This window comes from Vulpes lagopus, chromosome 6, assembly GCF_018345385.1.
Source record: "Vulpes lagopus strain Blue_001 chromosome 6, ASM1834538v1, whole genome shotgun sequence".
Taxonomy (NCBI): Eukaryota; Metazoa; Chordata; class Mammalia; order Carnivora; family Canidae; genus Vulpes; species Vulpes lagopus.
The window spans coordinates 10,885,790-10,908,997 of record NC_054829.1 but is presented as its reverse complement, the minus strand read 5'-3'; the positions used below and the strand labels follow the sequence as shown (position 1 = coordinate 10,908,997).

Sequence of the window (23,208 nt, the reverse complement as noted above, 5' to 3'; positions counted from 1 at the left end):
GTATTTCTCCACTGTTGTTTTCTTCTTGGATATCTTTGTCCTTAAGGGTTTATATTTACTTTAGTTCTTTACTATACCATTAGGGCTTTGGGGGAGCCAGAAATAAACTTATATTTAATCTGCTATGTAGGAAATCAAATGAAATTAAAGCTTATCCTAAAATGCCAGAAGTTGAGGCCTCCCGTTACCTATTGATTGACCTCCCTAATGTGACTGCCTACTTGTCTGAATAAAACGAATTCTTAGTGTAGGTCAGGAATCTGTCCTTTGGTCCAAACCATTTTGGCTGTCTGCCTATTATCACTTCTTTTTACAATGCTCTTGAAACTATTAAATCACCTCTCTGTCTTGAAGGGCATATTTAGTCTCAAGGTCCCCAGCCTCCCTTGACAGAATTTGTTTCCTTCTAAAACTGGGCTTTAACTATGGAAGTTAAATCTGTTTAGGGATTAAAAGTAACCATCATTAATTCAGAATCATTTACTGAATGCCCACTATTCAGCATAGGGGACACAAAGATGAGAACAATATGGTCCTAGCTTCACACTGCCCAACAGGCTAGTCTCACAGCATCTCTTAACTGGAAGTTAAGCCCTTGTCTGCATCATAAAACGCAGATGATTTTAGTGATTATTTTCTTAATTCTCTCCAAAATGGTACATAAATAATCACCATGCTGGATGCATCAGAGAGATGCTAATTCATTATATATAATAGATGCCTCAGAGTACTACAGGCTTAATCTACTTGTAGAACTCCTGCTGAGAAAAACCAAATAGCCAGATATTTACAATAGTTTGATAAGTGGCATGTACCATCTCACTAGTGATAAAATTATAAGAAAGTTTTAAAATTAGTAATAACTTAGTAAAAATCTGTGAAATATGCTGAGTATTAAGTTTAATCAACAGAATTATAAAACTGAAATGTGTTCTGAAGACTAACATTTAGCAGCTAATATTTATTGAATGCTAACTTTGTATCAGGTGCCAGTCAGATCACTTAACATACATCATTTCCTTTAATTCTCACAATCCTACTTCAAGGGTTACTATTCTTATTTTATAGACAAGAAAACAGAAGCTTAGAAAGGGTGACTTGCTCTGAGGTCAAGCATATTAAAAGTTGGTAGTGAAGGATTCAAATCCAGTTTGTCTGGTTTCAGAGCCTGAGCTGAGCTTCTAAACTTCATAGTATAAAATTCCTCTCCAAGTGACCGAATATTCTTCTTCCCAGAGAAATGGGGTAAAAATTATGCTGCAGGTATGGTCTGTTATAAACCCTAATATGAACAGTATTATGGTCATGGGGGGAAACATAAGGCCTAAAATCAAAAATCAAAACACCAAATAACCTAAACTCTGTATTTTGAATAATGAAACAGAGAACCATTTGTATATTAAGGGAATATACATAGTTTTTACAGTAACCAAAACTACGGTAATACAAGGAGTGTTGTTTTATATCTTTTAAATGTACTCAAAAAATATAATTTCTAGCTAAATAATAAAAAAAATATTTAAACTCATGTAACATAAAAAAAGTATTCTAGATCAAGTATTACCTAAGATCCAAGAGCAGGCTCACAATTTTACTTTTCATTCAAAACTTAAAACAACAAACTCCCAAAGAAGTGTATTAAGGGATGTTTTCCTGTTTTTTAAAAACAGGAAAAGTGTATACAATACACTTTGGTTTCTTATTATTTAAACATGTCAAAAAACAAAGCCAATTTGAGAAAATAGATGTTATTACACCTTTTAGGCAACGTTGCAACCTTCAAATTTTCTGATGAATTTGGTTTTACAGAAATAAAATAGTGGTAGGTCAAGCTGCTAGGTTATTTTGATAACATTATTTTCCTATAGTCTGACATCAAAATAGACTACTATCATCAATGTAATGATTCTTGTTTTAAATAAAAATATTTTAACAACATTTTGATTGTGGTAACAAAACTAAATTAGTACTATCACTAGAAATATCATGGTAAAATAAGATTTTATTTTTTTTAAGATTTTAAAATTTTATTTATTCATGAGAGACACACAGAGAGAGAGAGAGAGAGAGAGAGAGAGAGAGAGAGAGATATGCAGAGACACAGGCAGAGGGAGAAGCAGGCTCCAGGCAGGGAGCCCTACGTGGGACTCGATCCCAGGTCCCCAGGATAAGGCCCCACATTGAAGGTGGCACTAAACCGCTGAGCCACCCGGGCTGCCCCTAAAATAAGATTTTATAAGATCCTTTATGTAACAGAAATCTCAACCTTTTCTACTCAGGTTTATCAATACCTTCTGTATAATTCCTCTCATGAAATTAATTATTGCAATTTAGCTGGGGCTTTTATTTCTCAAAGTCCTATTAATTTGTTGGTTGAGCCATACAACACACATTTTTATTTTCAAGTTAGAAAAATGTAGCTTTCCTGATTCCTTATTTCATTAAATTTCTGTCTTTTGCCATAGACATTAACATTTTCTTTTAATTGTATTTATTTTTTTAAAGATTTATTTATTCATGAGAGACACAGAGAGAGAGAGGCAGAGACATAGGCAGAGGGAGAAGCAGGCTCCCCATAGGGAGCCCGACAGTGGGACTTGATCCCGGATCCCGGGATCACACCCTGAACCGAAGGTAGATGCTCAACTACTGAGCCACCCAGGCATCCCAACATTTTCTTTTAATTGGCAACTTCTAATGTTCTTTTAGGAAATACTCATTGGCTAAATTTCTTAAGTAATTTCATGTCATATAGCTTGTTTTCTTTTAACATATGGCCACAGAAAGCAAAGAATGCATTCTTTCAAGATCACAAATTCCCTTTGCTCTTTGTGGAAGGTCTCTTTCCAGCTCTGATAAGTTAAGATTTTAATGTTTACCAATAGATACATAATTCTTTTAATGTTATCTTCATGTATTTATTTGCCTATAGCCCCAGAAATGTGCTTTCATAACCTAAAAGTTTTAGTTTAGATTAAATAAAGAAGGCTCGAGTCTAGCATTGACCTTGCCTTACCCACTGGAGGCTGTTGCTTAATGTACAAATTAAGCTTGAAAAGAAGATACATAATGCCTAAAAATTTAAATCAGAAACTGCCTAATTCTTTGGTTCAAATAAACCTGTATCCAAATATGACTATTTTCATTTTTGGAAGGAATTTTCATTCTCTTTCTAAACATTTAAACATCAGAAGTTACAAAGTATAAAAAAGACAACCTAAGTTATCCCAGGAGTCATAAATCAAGAATAACCATGAAATCTGGGAAACGAGGCTAGCTCAAAGCTTGAGTGCAGACAGTGCAGGTGCAGGTGGTAGTTAGATATCCCATACCTACTGTCTTACATTAGAGAATTAAGAGTCTCTCATCTCATCTATTGCTCTTAGCAGTTTTGAATGCTTCGTTTTAGTACTAAATGAACACACATATTAATACTGACTTTCAATTGTTTCTCAGATTTCATAACTACAGATTCAAAATAACACCCTGGCACATCCCAAACAGCCAAATCATGGAACCTACTGGCTGTGTTTTGAATTTGGAAAACAATTATGTAATTCTAGAAATCAAAATTAAAAGCCAGAATTTCATACCTTGTGCAAGCATGTTAAATTCCAAGAACAGTGCTATGTGGTAAAGTTCCATGGCTTCTTCTGCCCTGGTCATGTTTGGCTTCCCTGCGACGAGAGCCTGAACCTCACTGAGACTCCCCACAGAGGGGCTACAGTGCAAGACGGAAAGGTCCACCATATCAGTATACATACAGTGTAATATAACTTTCGCATATTTTTTTGGTATAATAGACTCATCTAATATAATTCTTGTGGGAGTCCTCAAAGTTCGGTCTGTGATTTCTTCACCAGTCCGTATCCTCCTTTGTAATAAATTCCGAAAAAATGGGGACCGTGCTGAAATAATAGCCTTGTGAGCTTTGAGCTCTTCATCTAAACAGTTCTGATTTCCACCAAAAGCTTCAACCAGTTCAGAGTCTGAAGAAAAACTAAGGACAACATCATAATAACACATGTAATCAAAAAGTCCACGCATATCTACATCAAGGGAATTTGGTGTTCCAAATTCTTCACTAAGCTGAACGAGGATATCAACATTTTGAAACCTTGAGTCCTCCATTCCGAACTCTCCTGTATAAAGGTAGTGTAGCAAAGCAGAAAACATGGGCATGTCTATACCAGCTGTATTGATGTCCATAATGATCTCTGCCCCATACTCCGGTGAGGAAGAAAGCAGTGTTTTAAAAAACGGACACCTTGCCGCCAAAATGGCACGATGAACAGGAAAACAAGTTTCTTGAAATATTAAGTCTACATCGGTACAATACTTGTACTCATAAAGATCGGCCATATCTTTCTGCAATGTCCGAGCTTCTGGTCTAGCCAAACTGGCTTGTAGAGAAAGCTCCTTTAAGGCTGAAGTTCCCTCATATTCCTCCACTAAAGCATTAACATCTCTAACATCCCACCCAGAGAGGAGTTCTCGCATCTGCTTGGCATGATCGGCAGACCTATTAGATTTTCGACGCTTGATAAACTTCTTTTTGAGGGTGGCAAGGCCAGAGGTTCTCTTTTTTTTGTCTTGTGGTTTCTCATGGCCATGGTCAAGGCTATATAATTTTGATTCACAACCATAGCCTTGCTGAGAGTAGGATGATGTCCCTAAGAAGGAAATCAAACAAATGAAAATGTTTGTTCTCAACATTTATTTTCAATGTCACTTTAACACATGTTTCACGCTAAAATTTTTATAAACAGACATTCCTGAACCATTCAAATAAAACTGACTTTTATTTCTATAAAATTTCAAATAATTCCCTTCTATATTAAATAAGTAATAGAGACTGACAGTTTATTCTTTAGTTGACAAAATGCTTTTGGTTCTCTGGCTATCAAAAACCAGATACTAACAGATTTTAATCATGGATCTTTAGTAAATGAGAGTTAAGCAGACCTGTAAATTAAGAATACTATTTGTATATGACTTTTTTTTTTTTTTAACTAGCAGTGGTTTGTACTAGGGAAAATAAATGGACCAGGACATAAGGATGTCCTGTATTTCACTATTTTTACACCAATGGAGATTGCCGGTTTTCCAAGGGCAATGGCAATAATGGTTAAGACACCGAAGAAAAGATCAATGGTGCTATAGCAGCTTGGTCAGAATAAAAATCATACAAGCCAGATTTACATTTGTTTCGGAAAAAATATGGCTGTTGCAGAATTATTATCTATAATAACTTTTTCACAGTTTCATCCAGAAAGGCCACTGAAAACAAATTCTATTTATAATATTCACAAAAGCAAGTGAAATTAGAAAAACGGAAACAGTTACCTATAAAAGTCTGTTGGGCTTGAGAATTTCCCCCTACCCTCGGGGAACATGAATGAGGATAGTTAGATGCATTAGCACCCATTTTCTTCAGTCACTCAGGCATTCCATCTGCTGGTTCTTCAGAGTGTAATCCCAGAGGCCTTTACGAACTTTCAACCCTGGATCCAGCAGCCTCTTTTCATCCATTTCTTGATATGAAACAAAAATAATTTTATTCATTTTTTCAAATGTATTTCAAATTACACAGTTAAAAAAAAGCAGGCTACTGAAAACTGCTTTTATTTGCAAATGACAGGCTGTCAAATTCACATGTAAAAATTTCAGAAAATGTAAACAAATAGTTAAGCTTGAATTATGAATCAGTGTTAGCTGCAATTTTGAACCATAAAATGTACCAATTACACACTTTCTAAGGCAGTGAAAAGTAACAAATCAGACTAATTTAAATATATAATTATGGAAAGATATTTCAAATTACAGGGAAAAGTATTCAGAGGACTAAAAAATTTTTCAATTTTTTTCTTACTTCCTAGAGGCAACTGCCAGTCATTATAATCTAACATTCTAAGCAATTTATATATATTAAAGAGGTTGATATTAGAGGTTATCCTCTTCATGAACCCCTGAAATTAAAATACTGCTTTCTATTACCTGATATTAGACTTAACACAGACAAGGCAATACCAGTAAGAGACAATTTGAACAATTATAGAGTAAATTCCATAACATGGAACCTTAACTATCAGAACTACCAGCAAAAAATATATGCACAAAAACAAAACACTCTAAGATTAGAGAACAGGGTTAATAAGAATACTGTATTGGTATAGCATCAGGATATATAAAGTTTATCTGACTAAAAGGGATAACGGTTTTAAGAGAAAACACAATTTAAAATATATTATTGGAATTATTATGAAACCAATCAGGACATAATCTAGTCTCAAAATGAAGGATGAAATGATTTAACAAATAGAGTTAAACACACACAAGCAAAATCACAAAAAATCTGCTAGAAAACAGAAGTGTGTTAAGATTCTTGAAATTTTATATCTCTGTTACCGATACAGCATAACCATAAGAATTCAAGTTTAAGAAAATCACTGTTAACATCTGTGCTTCCTTCAACTTTTTCCACTATAAATATGAAAATTTAAGCATAGAATGATCTACCTATGGTGTTCAAGACTGGGAAACCTTCTACAAAGTGGGTATTATGCAAAGTGGAGGTAAGTGTATGATCCAATCAAATCATACACTCACACAAATTTCCTAGTTGAAATTCACCTACCTACCAAGGAAAACACAGCATGTCATTCAACTTTTTACTCTGGGTGCCTGCTACTGAAGTCAGAAAGGCTATGAGTAGACAGAGATGTGACAGTGCATTCTAGAAGAAATAACCAGCGAGGAACCCAAAGAGTTTAATGTATTATTTTTGTAAACATTAAATTGTCAAAATTAGTTCTTCCACCAAAGTCAGTTTTTTTTTTAAAGTCTGATGCTTAGTGTAAGTAAATAGAGTTTTCTATTCTTAAATATTAGAAATGTAAAAAAAAAAAAAAGCTGCTTTTTGGGGTAATTTTGAACACTGTCAACTTAAAAAAATTATCATTATAGTTAATATTGTCAATTCTTATAAAACAGAAATTAAATCTGCCTGTGTTAATTTCAGTTCAAACTTAAACAGTAAGTCTAATAAATCTTAGTTTTCTTTTTGTATTTATTTATGATAGTCACAGAGAGATAGAGAGAGAGGCAGAGACACAGGCAGAGGGAGAAGCAGGCTCCATGCACCCGGAGCCCGACGTGGGATTCGATCCCGGGTCTCCAGGATCGCGCCCTGGGCCAAAGGCAGGCGCTAAACCGCTGCGCCACCCAGGGATCCCAAATCTTAGTTTTCAAATTGAGCTTCTTAAAAGTTTTAAGGTTCTATCAGGTACGTTTAGTAGTTCTTTAGAAGAAACTAGGGTCCTGGAAGCCAAGTTTGTGGCTTCATTTACAAGTCAAATCCTGTTATCACTGAAAATTTGTAGTTAAAACAAAAACAGCACAGAGAATTCTTTCTCAAATTTATTTGAGATTAAGAAAATATATTAAGAAAATATTTTAAGAGATTAAGAAAAATGCAGAACAAAAAATTATGTAAAATAAAAGCTTTTTACTAAAATGAGAGAAAAAAAGATTAAAAAGATGAGCTTTGAACCTGGGTAAAAAGTGCTGGTAAAGTGTCCCTCCTATGGTAGGTCTCTTTTCATTTCCTTCTTTACTCCTTCTTAAAGTTACATATTTATTTTGTTTGCTTTTTAATTCTTTTGGGTGGGGGGGTGCAAACAGGGGGAAGGAGAAAGAATCTCCAACAGATTCTGCACTGAGTGTGGAGCCTGACTTTGGGCTCCATCTCCCAACTCAGATCATGGCCTGAACTGAAATCGAGTAGGACACTTAACCAACTGAGCCAACCAGGTGGTTTGCTTTTTAATTTTTAAAGACTACAGAGTAAACTCACTAACATCACATAAAATATGTGGCTGAAACAGACAAATATGGCGCCACGCTTCCAGATTAAGAATAATCAGTGTCTACAGTAATGGACAGAGTTCCTACTCTCACTTTGTCACACTGTGACAAAGTATGCACATATGTCTAGAATTATTTTCATCTGAGAATTCTGCAAGGTTTATAGGGACACAAAATGGTTACCCTGGTCTGTTTGAAATTTAAACCATGTCAAAAACACCTTTTTTCTTTTTGCTTTCTTCTTTTTTAAAAAAGCTCAATTTTATAAGTATAATTATAAATTCTAAAGCAACCATACAAAACTTCATCAACCCCACTGGAGACATAAGACCATATAGCAAGCATTAGGGAAGTCACGAGCTGAGATAAGGATGTTTGGCTAACTGCCATTGTCATTAGCACCACAGGGACAGCTGGGGTCTCACTCTGGTGAGGTGACTTGAAACAAAAATGTTCTGGGGACTTTGGGACAGAGTCTCTTCCTAGCAGCTCCTAGTCATTGGGAATTCCCTTCAAGATGAACTGATGGACAACATGCATATTTCCTACTGGAGCTCTTATACTAAAATAAACATCCGTCTTGGAAAGACTTAGTGGGAGAGATTTCTTAGGATTAGATATAACTCTTAAATCCACTTTGTGTCCCTAGTTTCAAATCCTGGAAGTAATCCTGACTGTACAGTTATACTACTAAAACCGTATTTCTCAAAATTCTCAGGGAACAATTTTATTTATTAAGTAACCAAACCCCTATACCATATGGAACATAGCGTTAAGCTATTTAGTTCTTAATCTAACCCACTGCCTTTAGATGCTGGAAATAAGTCACAGCTAAATCTCTCCAAGGATGTTTTCATTCTAGGCAAGCAACGTCGGTTTCTTATATAAATCAGGATGAAATCCAATCTTTGGATGATATGGCAGGGAAAGAAAGGAAAAGAGAGGGCTCAGGATGCAAATGGCCCTAGAAAGCTGATAAATGGTGATTTAGAATCACCATTCTATGAGAGATCCCTCTGTTAATATGACCAATCTCAATCAAATGATCTAACTGGCTTAAAACAAGTTTCAGTGATTATAGCAGATTCCCCCCCAAATGAGGGGTTGGGGAAGAAATGATACCAAAGGCAAGAGAATTAACAATCCCATGGAAATATTTTTAGAAAAAAAAAAAAATCAACCTCTCTGCCTTTCAAAAAACCCTTAGACCAACATTTCCAAAGTTTACCCAAGGTCCGGAAAATGCAGGATTAAACAAAAACTGATAGGTCTCTTTACTCCAGAATGTTTTAGCTTCTTTAAAGTGCTAAGGTGTATTGTGAACCTACAAGAGGAAGTATTTGGCATCATCTAAGGGAGCCCCTTTGCCCCACAGAGCATTAAAGGAATGTGCTTATATGATACACTTTGGAAAACCTTAATCTTTGCCATAAAAACACTTTTTATTGTTTTACTCAGTAGAGAGAACAATCGACATCAAGCGTCCTGGGATAGTGTAATCTTGTCACTAATGTATCACGTACATGAGATAAGTCACATTTAACTTCTGTGAATCCTAAAACTGAGATGTATGGGTCTCAGCATCTGTAAAATAAAGAGTTGACATAGAGTTCCTGAAATTCAATGAAGTTGTATGACTTACTGGTTTGGAAAATGAGGATGGGGAAGGGAGTAATTTTTATATTAAATGTTAGTGTATAGGGGGTGGGGAGGCAATTGGATTTTGTGTTTTAAACACGTTTTCTGGGATCCCTGGGTGGCGCAGCGGTTTAGCGCCTGCCTTTGGCCCAGGGAGCGATCCTGGAGACCTGGGATCGAATCCCACATCGGGCTCCCGGTGCATGGAGCCTGCTTCTCCCTCTGCCTGTCTCTGCCTCTCTCTCTCTCCCTCTCTCTGTGACTATTAGGTAAATAAAAAAATTTAAAAAAAAATTTAAACACGTTTTCTTCCTAGACTGATTATTAACTATGGTTAATAGAAAGATAGGAATGTGGGGCACATATGAATATAAAAAACAATTCATAATGAAAGAGAAATGCAAACCTATGGTAATCCTTCAGTCCTGTCAAATCTAAGGTGATCATATAACATACCATCACACCAGGATGCTTGAGAGTGAAAAGGGGGTACAAATCAGACAAGATGCCAGAACATGTATAGTCTGGGTCTAGTGGGGCCAAGTGTTTGAATGGACACCCCTACAGACAAGTCTCACACTTCCAGAGCTAGAAATAAGGCAAAGTTTAAAAAGAAAAAAATTCCTAAAACCTAAGATAGAAGTGTAAGACTTTTTATGTCCACCTCATTCCCCAAGCATGTTTTACCCAATATAACAACTCATATTTATTGAAGTTTTATTCTTTAAAAAAAATGTATTTTTTATTTATTCACGAGAGACAGACAAAGAGAGAGAGGCAGAGACACAGGCAGAGGGAGAAGCAGGCTCCATGCAGGGAGCCCCATGTGGGACTTGACCCCGGGACTCCAGGATTACTCCCTGGGCCAAAGGTAGGTGCTAAACTACTGAGCCACCCAGGGATCCCCTTATTGAGGTTTTAATACATGCCAGACTCTCTTCTTAGAGCTTCACATATACTAACATCTCCCAGTAACTTTTACTGATGAGGCTGAGAAGTTAGTAACTTGCCCAAGGTCTCAGAGATACTAAGTGAAAGAGCCAGGATTACTTTGTAAATCTTCGATTCTATCCTTGGATACATTTTAAGAACAAAACAAAAGGCAACTGTGAACAGTTAAGTGAGAAGCAGAGTCAGCAATAGACCCTTGCTGTTTGAAGATCTCTTCAAAAGGTGAGACCAGATTGGAAGGGAGTTCAGAAAGCCATGAACTAGGCTTATGTGTGTCCTCTGGGGCCATCTAATATAGAGGCAGAGGATCTCCACCCAGCACCACAAACCTCAGTCATTCCAATAACAGAAAACAAGTGTTTATAGCAGCAATTTATTAAACAAAAGCAAAACTATGTTTCATTAAACATATTTATTAAGGCAGAGATGCCAGAGTTATGGAGCTGGAAAGGGCCTTCAATTTTCTTTTGGTCAACCTTGTTTTTGAAAGTGAACTATAACCTCACAGAATGAGAGAAAATATTTGCATGCTATATATTTGATAAGAGATTAATATCCAGAATGCATAGAGAATTCCTACAACTCAATACCCCCCCCCAAAAAAACCCAAAACAAACCCATTAAAAAATGGGAAAGGGTCTTAAATAGATATTTCTCCAAAGAAGATACATGGATCACCAAATAAGCACATGAAAACATATCACTAATTATTAGGGAAATGCAAATCATTAAACCACAATGAGATATCACCTCACTCCTATTAGGAGTGATATTTTATTGATATTATCAATAAAACAGAAGACAAGTGTTGGCAAGGAGAAACTGGAACTTTTGTGTATACTTCGTGAGAACGAACGTATGTTATAGAAATGGCCACTGTGAAAAACAGTTTGCAGATTCCTCAAAAAATTAAATTGGATTTACCATATGATATAGCAGTTTCACTTCTGGCTATATACTCAAAAGAAATGAAAGCAGGGGACATGTCCACCCATGTTCATAGTAGCATTATGCTAAAATGTGGAAGCAACCCAAAAGTCCAACAACAAATGGATGAATAAGCAAAATGGGGTGTCTATATATGGAATATCATTCAGCAAATGAATAAGCAAAGTGTAGTATGTACGTAAAATGGAGTATTATTCAGCCTTAAATTAAAGGAAATTCTGATCTAGGCTTCAACACAGAAGAACCTTGAGGACATTATGAGAAGTGAAGTAAGACAGTTACAAAATAACTAATATTCTATGATTCCCTTTATATAAGACACTCAGAGGGCAGCCCTGGTGGCTCCGTGGTTTAGCGCCACCTTCAGTCCGGGGTGTGATCCTTCGGGCTCCCTACGTGGAGCCTGCTTCTCCATCTATCTGCCTGTGTGTCTCTGCCTCTCTTTGTCTCTGTGTCTCTTATGAATAAATAAATAAAATCTTAAAAAAAAGAGACAGTAATCAAAATCATAGAGACATAAGCAGAATGATAGCTGTCAGGGGCTGGAAGGAGGGAGAGTGTGGGGAGTCAGTGTTTAATGGGTAGAGTTTCAGCTGGGAAAGATAAAAGAGCTCTGGAGATGGATAGTGGTGACAGTTATACAATACAAATATACGTGATACCACTGAACTGTACAGTTAAAATAGGATGGTAAATTTTATACATATATATATTATACAGTCTACAATTTAAAAAAGAATTATAAACATTGCCATCAAAAAACTATTGTCATCAGGGATCCCTGGGTGGCGCAGCGCTTTGGCGCCTGCCTTTGGCCCAGGGCGCGATCCTGGAGACCCGGGATCGAATCCCACGTCGGGCTCCCGGTGCATGGAGCCTGCTTCTCCCTCTGCCTATGTCTCTGCCTCTCTCTCTCTCTCTGTATGACTCCCATAAATAAATAATAAAAAATTAAAAAAAAAAAAAAACTATTGTCATCAAAAAACATTCACTTTTGAAGTTTATGGTTAAGGTTCAAAACTGACTTATCTAAGGAAATTCCTTTTCCAGATAAAGTAAAACAGATTAATTATTACTAGATTTCTCTTCAAGCATCAGAGAATTCATTTGAAAAAAATTTAGATAGGAAAAAATCTTTTCATTTCAGGACTGTTTCACTGTATCAACCATTAATAAAATATACACAAATATTCCTAGGTCATGGCCAGTAGGCACATGAGAAAATGCTCCACATCACTTGTCACCAGGAAAATACAAATCAAAACCACAATGCAATACCACACAGTGAGAATAGCTAAATTTAACAAGACAGGAAACAACAAATGGCGAACATGTGGAGAAAGGGGAACCCTCTTACACTATTGGGAATGCAAACGGGTGCAGCCACTCTGGAAAACAGTGTGGGGGTTCCTCAAGAAGTCACAAATAGAGGGATCCCTGGGTGGCGCAGCGGTTTGGCGCCTGCCTTTGGCCCAGGGCGCGATCTTGGAGACCCAAGATCGAATCCCACGTCGGGCTCCTGGTGTATGGAGCCTGCTTCTCCCTCTCTCTCTCTCTTTCTCTGTCTCTGTGTGACTATCATAAATAAGTAAAAATTAAAAAAAAAAAAAAAAAAAGAAGTCACAAATAGAGCTATCCTACAACCCAGCAACTGGACTATTTGGGGTATTTAAGCCAAAGATATAGATGTAGTGAAACGACAGGACATTCACACTCCAATGTTCATGGCAGCAATGTCTACAATAGCCAACTGTGGAGGAGCCGAGATGTCCTTAGATGAATGGATAAAAAAGATACACACACACACACACACACACACAATGGAATGTTACTCAGCCATCAGAAAGGATGAATACTTACCATTCATATCAACGTGGATGGAACTGGAGAGTTATGCTGAGTGAGATACGTCAATTGGAGAAAGACAATTATCATATGGTTTCACTCATATGTGGATTATAAGAAATAGTGAAAGGTGAAAGGGACCATAAGGGAAGGAAGGGAAACTGAGTGAGGAAAAATTAGAGAGGAAGACAAACTATGAGAGACTCCTGATTCTGGGAAACAAACGGAGGTTTGCTGAAGGGGAGGTGGGTGGGGGGATGGGGTAACTGGGTAACAAGGCATTAGGAGAGCACATGATGTCATGAGCACTGGATGTTACACTATATGCTTGCATATTCAATTTAAATTAAAAAAAGGAAAAAATATTTCAATGTCAAATGAAATAAACAGTATTTCATAAAATTATATTTGCCAGAAATAATGTAGTATACTTTAACTAACTTTTATATTTAGAAAATATTATTTGTGGGGATCCCTGGGTGGCTCAGTGGTTTAGCGCCTGGTTTTGGCCCAAGGTGCGATCCTGGAGTCCCGGGATCGAGTCCCACATTGGGCTCCCAGCATGGAGCCTGCTTCTCCCTCTGCCTGTATCTCTGCCTCTCTCTTTCTATGTCTATCATGAATAAATAAATAAAATCTTAAAAAAAAAAGAAATAAAATAAAATAAAGAAAATATTATTTGTATTTATTTACACATTTCTGATTTTAAATATCATACAAGTTTTCAAAAATATACCAAAAGTAATAGTATACTGAGCCCCCAAACCTGTATCACTCAGATCCCAGAATTATCAAAATTGTTTTGGCTTATATTTAAATCCTTAAATTTGATGTGTAAAGTTTATTGCTAGAACTTAAATGTCTGTTATTAGCTTCTTATAGAAATAAAAATCTGACTAAATATATGTATGATTACAATTATCGTAACTATTAACTACTATAAGCCAACCATTCTTAAGCAGTGTGCCTGCATTAATCCTTTAATTTCTTCATTCATGTGAGGTGTGGGTCTATTATTATCTCCCTCTTGCATAAGGAAAAACTGGGAGGTTAGGAAAATGAGGCATGGAAGGCTTAGTTACTTCCTCAATGTCACAGAACTGATAAGTTCCAGAAATGGGCTTGACATTCAGGCTGTTTATCTATGAACAATGTTATCTTTGCAAAAATTTCCCCCCAAATGTTTGAAGGAAAAATTTCCAGAGCAGACAAATATAGTTCCATTCCAGAAATGGGAAGTGAGTACACACCTGACAGTATTACCTTTGGCAATTAAAAGGATCTCTAATATAAAGCAAAAAATGACTTAACTGAAAGGGTAGCTTATAAAATCAGAGCAAAAGTGCCTTTCTGAATATTTACATTAGACTGCATGTTCTTTGATGGCAGGACAACACTTGTTTATGCCTGATCAACCATTCATCCACCCATCCAATTTTGAGCACCTGACGTGTGCAAGGCACTTTGACAGGCCTGGGAATATAGCAGCGGTTATATATTGAGTAGAAGGATTTCTCATGAAATTAAAAGAAAGGCTACTATTTTGGCTTCCTAGTTTAGAGCCAGACCTTCAAGAATTAACAGGAGTGCACCAAGTAAAAAAGGAAAGGGCATTCAATGTAGATTAAAAAAAAAAAAAAAAAAAAAAGGATGAATAAGCGGGAGTAACTCCAGTCCCAGTCAGTGTCCTACCCCAGCCCCACACCTCAATTATCTGGCTAATACTGCAGCATAATTACATTTCCACTGAACTGTATGCTTCCCAACGGTATGTGCTCAGCAGCTTTATCTTTTTTACCATCTACCAAAGAACACAAAGATGTTACATTTGACAAATAAATGTTAGCTATTATCACTAACATTGATAAATAATGTGTCTAAGGCCTTAAGGAGTATATATGTTAAAAGTACATGGGTAGGAGTTGGATCAAAAAAGCTTCAAATTCCACACTGAAGTGTTGAGTCTTTATTCAGAACACAATGGGGGAACTACTGGAATAAAGCAAAAAAATAGTAGGAAAGAAGCACACTTAGTATTTGTATTAAAAGACTACTAGATGGTCTGAAGGCAGAAGATACTCGCAGGAAGACTTATTAGAGGATTCTTGCTATAGTCCAGGAAAGTGTAAATAAGGACCTAGCCTTCCTAATCCTTAAAATGAGGACACTATCACGTGCTTCACGTTAAGAATTAAATAAGATAATATGGACTGACAGTGGAAAGCAGAAGTAGCCCATCATAAGGGTTTTCATGACGGGCCTGGCCTGGTCTTGTGCCAGGTCTGACCTGGCCTGAATGAGATACATCTTAGAGATGTTGAGGTATCTTGAAATACTCAGTGTCTAGACATTTAAAGCTGAGGCCAGGGATCCCTGGGTGGTGCAGCGGTTTGGCGCCTGCCTTTGGCCCAGGGCGCGATCCTGGAGACCCGGGATCGAATCCCACATCGGGCTCCCGGTGCATGGAGCCTGCTTCTCCCTCTGCCTATGTCTCTGCCTCTCTCTCTTTCTCTCTCTGTGACTATCATAAATAAATAAATATTAAAAAAAAAAAAAAAAAAAGCTGAAGCCAATTCCTAGAAAGAGGTGGATAAAGGACCCATGTGGCTGCAGAGTGAAGATGTGAATAAGCCTCTTAGTCTGTATCCTTTACTTCAGGGCTCACATTCAAAATGCTTCATCTAGGGATCCCTGAGTGGCTTAGTGGTTTAGCGCCTGCCTTTGGCCCAGGGCGTGATCCTGGAGTCCTGGGATCGAATCCCACATCAGGCTCCCTGCATGGAGCCTACTTCTCCCTCTGCCTATGTCTCTGCCTCTCTCTGTGTCTCTCATGAATAAATAAAATCTTAAAAAAACAAACAAAATGCTTCATCTAGACCTAAAACCTCAGAATAAAAGCCTCCTGAAGTAATTGGTGGAAAAATGGGTAATAGGGCTGAAAAGGTTTGGAAGTCTGACTCTCAGCTCCTGGGCTTTTGCTTATCCCCCTTGTCTGTGCCTCTGGCAGTGGTGACTGAGACCTGATGGGGCAGCCTGAGACAGAGTAGTGACATCCACAGCAACCAGAGCAGGAGCTGCGTGGCCCCAGCCATCCTTGACACCCAAGCCTTTGCTGCCTTCTCCTAGTAGCTATATCCCCAAACTGATGTACCTCTCAAAGGAATGGGAAAATTTTTCTCCAACAGCTAGGAACAAGGGCCTGTAACCCAAAGGTGGAAATAATTACGAGGCCCTCTAAGACAGATTACAGAACTGCCCAATCAACTGAATTATAAGATAATGGTGCAATTTGGTACTTTTGTGTTCACGACAGGGAGACTAGTTTTGAGCTAAGTATACAATATTTGGGTGAATAAATAAAATCACTATTTTAATCAGGGACAACTGTTTTTACTGTTGGCTTAATGGTGTATTAAAAAGCAGTCTGGGTGGCTCAGCGGTTTAGCGCTACCTTCGGCCCAGGGCGTGATCCTGGAGACCCAGGACTGAGTCCCACATCAGGCTCCCTGCATGGAGCCTGCTTCTCCTCTGCCTGTGTCTCTGCCTCTGTGTGTGTGTGTGTGTCTCTCATGAATAAATAAATAAAATCTTAAAAAAAAATCTGAATCTAGATTTGAGTTTATAAAGGAAGTACAGAGAGAAATAGAGCTGAAACCAGACAATATATTTGAAGCAACTGAATTTAAAGAAAAACACAGAATTTCTCTTAAATTCCATTCAAAGCCAACATCTCACATTTTCTGAAAACCAACTTATGAAAATTTTAAACAAACAAAAAATACAAGATCTATTTCTTGTTGATGAGTTTCTGTGGGCTCCACCAGTAGGGCTGGAGAGATAGGAAAACATGCTGAGTGAGCCCGACAGTAAGCTATGGGACTTCGGCTCCACATGGAGAAAAGCAGAATACAGAACAAAACAGAAACGTGAGGCCAAATACTCAAAGGTATCCTCATCCAAGGCAGTTTTCTTAAGGGCATCAAATTCTAAAGTACTAGATCATCAAGGGAATAGTCACGTGAATGGTCCCACAAATTATTCAAATTGTTATAAACTGGAAGATAATAACAGTTTATAAGTTAGAGATAATTCTGTACTAAAATTTTATTTTTCCTCACACGGCTCAGACTAAGAGAGTACAAATATATAGAAGAAAACCCTATTATTTTAAATTTTCAGTTTATAGAAATATACAGAAGAATATACAGAAGAAACATAGATATTTCTATATATAGAAGAAATATATAGAAGAAAACCCTATTATTTTAAATTTTCAGTTTCAAAAGGGATAGCAAGCTATCTATAATGGGACATTAGCCTTAATAAGGGCCTCTCCATTCTGAACCTTACAGAAACTTTGTTGGCATGACGAATGAAGAGTGTTCCTCCTAAATATCTTCTGAAGTCTATAGAAAGAATCTTGTATGGAGGTGGCAGTAGAAGAAGTGGGTTTGATGAGGAACAAGTTTTGAGAAATGTCAGTTATGAAGGACCTTTAGCAGAGACACAAAAAACGCCTCTTAGGTAAAACGAGAAGTAGAAAGTTAGACAAAACTCTTTACTCTCATAATGATTAGTAGAGACTTTCTTGGAACTGTGATAAAAATTTTTCCTATCTCTTTCCTCAACCCCATGGCTCATCCTGTGCCACCCGCTTGCTGTAACAGAAACACAGGGATACTGCAGTCCAGATATATAAAACTGAAACATATATTCTACGTCCAGTTTCTGCATATTAAAACACTATTTCACATTTGCTTAAGATATCCATACTAAAAAATTAAGATAATCCTTATTATAAAACATAGCACACAACTGGTGAGGGGATAAATGGAAAGGAAGAAGGGAATGATCATGTCTCTACCTTGCATGACCGGGTGGTTAGCAATGCTATAAATGAAGAAGAAACACAGGACATGTAATTTATGGGTGAACTGGGAGTAATAAGGATAACAGGTTTGGGGTTCCAGAGAGACATACCAAGGAAGAAGTATTGCAAACAGAGCAGATGTAAAAGAAGTCTGAAAACAAGAGCTTCCTAATACTAATATTTTCAACTCTAGAGGTAACACTCAAATACATACTACAATATGGCATTCTTTGGAGATTGGAATTCATTTACTCCCTTTTTAAAAAAAGATTTGAGAGAGAAAAAGAATGTGTAGGGGAGAGGGGCAAAGGGAGAAGGAGAGAATCTCAAGCAGACTCCACAATGAATGCAGAGCCTGATACAGCACTCTATCTCATGACCCTGAGATCATGGCCCAAGCCAAAATCAAGAGTCGGATGCTAAACTGACTGAGCTACCCAGGCACTCCAAAATTCATTTATTTCTGACTAGGGATATGATTTATAAAGGTCCTATCAATGTTTACAAAGATAGAGCATCTAAGAAGTGACAGGTTTTTTTTAAACTCTACACCCAATGTGGGGTTTCTACTCATATCCCCATGTTCAAGAGTCACATGCTCTACCAACTGAGTCAGCCAGGTGCCCTGATACTGTTCATTTTTTGAGGCCTAAAGCCATTTTGGGCATAACAGCATTATTGCATAGTGCCTGGTGAAACAATGGTGATACTGAAGTTCTCTTCCAATCCTTAGCATGTCTGAGTCCATGTGTTCTCCTAATACTATCTGTGTAATAGTCATATATGCTATCACTAAGATATATTGGATATTTTTTAAAAAGATTTTATTCATTTATTCATAGACACAGAGAGAGAGAGAGATGGGCAGAGATACAGGCCTTAGAAGAAGCAGGCACCATGCAGGGAGCCTGACGTGGGACTCGATCCAGGGTCTCCAGGATCACACCCTGGGCTGCAGGCAGCGCTAAACTGCTGTGCCACCGGGGCTGCCTGATATATTGGATATTAAAACATTTTATTAACTAAGATTTTTAGACATCACTTCTTGAAACACATTCTCTTTATCAGTCTCATTTCTGCCTTCTCTGAACAAAGATAATACCTTTCGGGTTCACTGTGCCAAGAAAATTATACCTTAGAGGAAGAGGATAGGTCTTCCATGTGGTAATCATTATTGGAATGAATGTCTTGTCAGCAGTAATATTTTGCCAGCATCTTTCCCCTCACAAATGAATAGATATATATTTTCTAGAATCATTAACAGAATATACAAATAAATTTCCCTAACATTTTTCCATCTTAAGTTTTCCCTTACCTTTCTTTCTAATGAGATATCTTAAACCTACCCATTTCTTTAGATGAGTACTGGGTACCGGTTGAGATACACAGGTCTTCATTTGACCTCCGATTCGTCTTTTTACATTTCCTGCCCCTACCTCAGGGCCTGCTATTCCCTATGCCTAGAAAACTTTCCCACAAAGTCCTCAAATGGTTCGTGTCCTCATTTTTTTTTTTTTAATTTACTTATTCATGAGAAACACACACAGAGAGAGAGAGAGGGGGTGGGGGGGAGAGAGGCAGAGACACAGGCAGAGGGAAAAGCAGGCTCCATGCAGGGAGCCCAATGAGGGACTCAATCCCAGATCTCCAGAATCACATCCTGGGCCAAAGGCAGGCACCAAACCACTGAGCCACCCAGGGATCGATCCCCTCATGTCCTCATTTTATTCAGATCTTTGCTCAAGTGTCATGCCCTCAAAGATACTTTCCCTAATCATCGTTTAAAAAATAACATGCCATCTTAGCCCATCATTCTCTATCCCCTTTCTTCTGTTTATTTTTCTCTACATCACTTTGCATCACTTGAAACTATATACTTATTTTTTGCTAATAGCCTCATACTAAGCTCCAGGAAAGCCAGGATTTCATTTAGTCAACATTAAATCTTCAGCACATAGAACAATGCCTGACAAATACGAAGTATTGAGTTGAAAACTGCTGAATGAAATCAGTTTTTTAAAAATAAAAGACGTGTTTGTAATTATTCTTCAAGCTTTTCAATCCAAAAACTGTCTTTCAGATCCACTGGATATAATCTAAGCCTCATAGAAGAGTGTGATTTAAAAACTGTACTAGTATTTGGGAGGGAAAACCCCCCAACATTTCCCCTGAGTCACAGGATATATACACAGCCTTAAATATGACATTCTTGGGATGTTTCAAAATACACAATTATTTTAAAAACCCATACTTATTCCTCAAAAAATTAAACACAGAATTACCATATGATCTAGCAATTCCACTTCTGCCTATTAAAAAAATGAAAACAGGGACTCAAACAGCTATTTGTATACCCATCTTCACAGCAACATTCACAATAGCCAAAAGGTGGAGCCAAATTAACTGTCCACTGACAAATAATCGGATGAACAAAATGATACATAACATACAATGGAATATTATTCAGCCTTTAAAAGGGAGGAAATTCTGATACATGCTACAATATGCATAAACCTTGACATTATGTTAAGTAAAATAAGCCAGTCAACGAAGAACAAATTGTATGATCCTATTTTATTTATTTATTTTTAAAATTTTTATTTATTTATTCGAGGGGGGTGGGCAAAGACACAGGCAGAGGGAGAAGCAGGCTCCATGCAGGGAGCCCGATGTGAGACTTGATCCCAGGACCCCGGGATCCTGTCCTGGGCCGAAGGCAGGTGCTAAACTGCTGAGCCACCCAGGGATCCCTGATCCTATTTTATATGAGGTACTCAGAGTACTCAAAATCATAGAGACAGAAGGTAGAATGGTGGTCACCAGCGGCTGAGGAGTTAGTATTTAATGGTTAGTTTCATTTGGGAAAGAAAAAAAGTTCTGGAGATTGATGGTGGTGATGTTGGCACAACAATGTGAATATACTTAAAGCCACAGAACAATACACTTAAAGCTAGTTAAAATGGTAAATATGGTACTTAGATAATACATATATATATATATTCTTAATTTATATGTATTTTTAACCATAATTTTTAAAAAGTTGAAAAATCTCCATTGAAACAGAAAAACAATGTCTTGCCTTTCCTTATATTCTTTTAATAACTATAGTGGGAGTATTTTATAAGAGGACCATACAGTTTACAAAGTGCTTTTCACACAGCAATTCATTTTATTCTGACATTACAGGATAGGCTTCATTCTCTGACTGATGAATGAGGCAGGGAAGGCAGAAGGGTGAAGTGACTTATCCAAAGTAAAATATATTGTAAAATGACAAAGCCAAAACTAGATCCTAGGCATTCTGATCTCTAACCTACTGTTTTTGTCTCAATAAGAAAGCATCTCAAGTCTTCAGTCCCGTATCAACCTTTCCAAGGAGAACAGCCATGTCTTCTTTAAGCTTCTCTATATCTACTGCATACAATTCTTGCTACTCAAGTCTTAAATTGTTAAAGTTTCTACTTTATCACTCAGTGAAGGTTAAGGGACAATCTTAAATTAATTTCAGTGTTCTGCAGTGTTGGTGAACACTAAAAGTTTTTGGATTGTGGATTATACTCCATAAACATCAACCCTCCCTAGTGTCTACGCTTCTATTTTCACTCCTTCCTATTGTTTTTTTTTCTCCTTTGCAGAAAATACTTTTGCAATTTCTGTACTAAAGAAAAAAATTATACAAGTAGAAGAGAATAGTAAAACAATCTCCATCCATCACCAAGTTTCAATAATTACCAATCTGTGGAAGTCTTGTATCACTATATCCCAACTCATTCTCTACGCAATCCCTCTGGATTATTTGAAACAAATTCCAGATAGCATATATTATTCCACTTGTAAATATATCTTTATACATCTCTAAGAGAAAAGATACAAGGACAACTATAGTACCATTATTACATCTAAACTAATGAACAGTAATTCCATAATATGAACTTCCCACTCAGTGTTCACATTTCTCCAACTAGGTTATTTCTTCTTAGTTTGACGCAGGATCCAAATAAGGTCTATACACTGTGACTGCATGACTATGTTTCTTAAATAGGTTCCTTCACTCACTCATTCTTTTTCCCCCTCTTGCCATTTTGTTGTTGTTGTTGTTGGAAAAAATCAGATTATCTAGAGTTTCCAAGTGTGGATTTTGCCAAATGCATCACCATGAGGTAGTTTAGTATGTTCCTCTGGATCTGTATTTACTGTAATTGATATAACTAGTGACTTGATCAGATTCAGGATCATTTTTATACTTCTTAAAGCTTATTTTTCCCAAGACTACTCCACAGGTGGTGGTGTGTAATTCCAACAATAGGTACAAAATGTCTACTTCTCAGTCTGTGATATTAACAATTACCAATGATCACCAACTAGGGTCATTAATTAATGAGGAGTTGCAACATGGTGATATTCTATCATCCCTTCTTTGTTCATTAGCTGGAAAACTTCTGAAAGAGAAATTCATCAACTATTCAGTTTTCTGATACATACTTTGTGTAGAAGAAGCAGAATACTCAATGATTCCTTACCTTTATTTACTAATTTTCAAAGCAATGAACTTCCCAGTATTTTCTAAAGATCATCAGCAAGATTAAAGGAGATTTATGGATTTAAATGTATTTGATGGGTTTCAATCCTTTGCAGTTACCCTTATTGAGGCTCAAATTATCCCATATTTGGACACTGGAAACTTATTCAAATTGCTTTCTGGGACCTTATGACACATCCTACTGGTCTCTTGTAGCTTTGCTTTCTGGGGTTACATCTCATTCCAGACATATCTTTTATTTTCTTGCTTTAGACATGGAATCAACCATCTCTTTATTTTTTAAAAATATTTTACTTATTGGGATGCTTAGATGGCTAAATTATTAAGCTTTGCTTTCGGCTCAGGGCCGAGGTTCCCTCGGGGCCTAAGGTTCAGGAATTGAGTCCTGTATCCGGCTCCCTGAGGGGAGCCTGCTTCTCCCTCTGCCTGTGTCTCTGCCTCTCTTTCTCTGTGTCTCTCATGAATAAATAAATAAAACTCTTAAAAAAAAAAAAAAGAAGATTTTACTTATTTATTTGAGAGAGCGAGGATGAGCTGGGGGGAGGAGCAG

The 23,208-nt window shown here is 37.1% G+C and overlaps 1 protein-coding gene across 2 annotated transcripts in view; it reads right to left on the bottom strand.

Moving 5' to 3' along the window:
* BTBD7 (BTB domain containing 7) overlaps positions 1–23,208 on the bottom strand; it is an 84,292-nt gene that overhangs the window by 47,176 nt on the left and 13,908 nt on the right. For both annotated transcript variants that reach the window (XM_041758941.1, XM_041758943.1), the window contains exons 2-3: positions 5,347–5,534; positions 3,594–4,673 (exon numbers count right to left, since the gene is read on the bottom strand). In XM_041758941.1, the coding sequence (XP_041614875.1) occupies positions 3,594–4,673; positions 5,347–5,428 (1,162 nt within the window). In that variant the 5' untranslated portion in view covers positions 5,429–5,534. The remainder of the gene's footprint in view (positions 1–3,593; positions 4,674–5,346; positions 5,535–23,208) is intronic.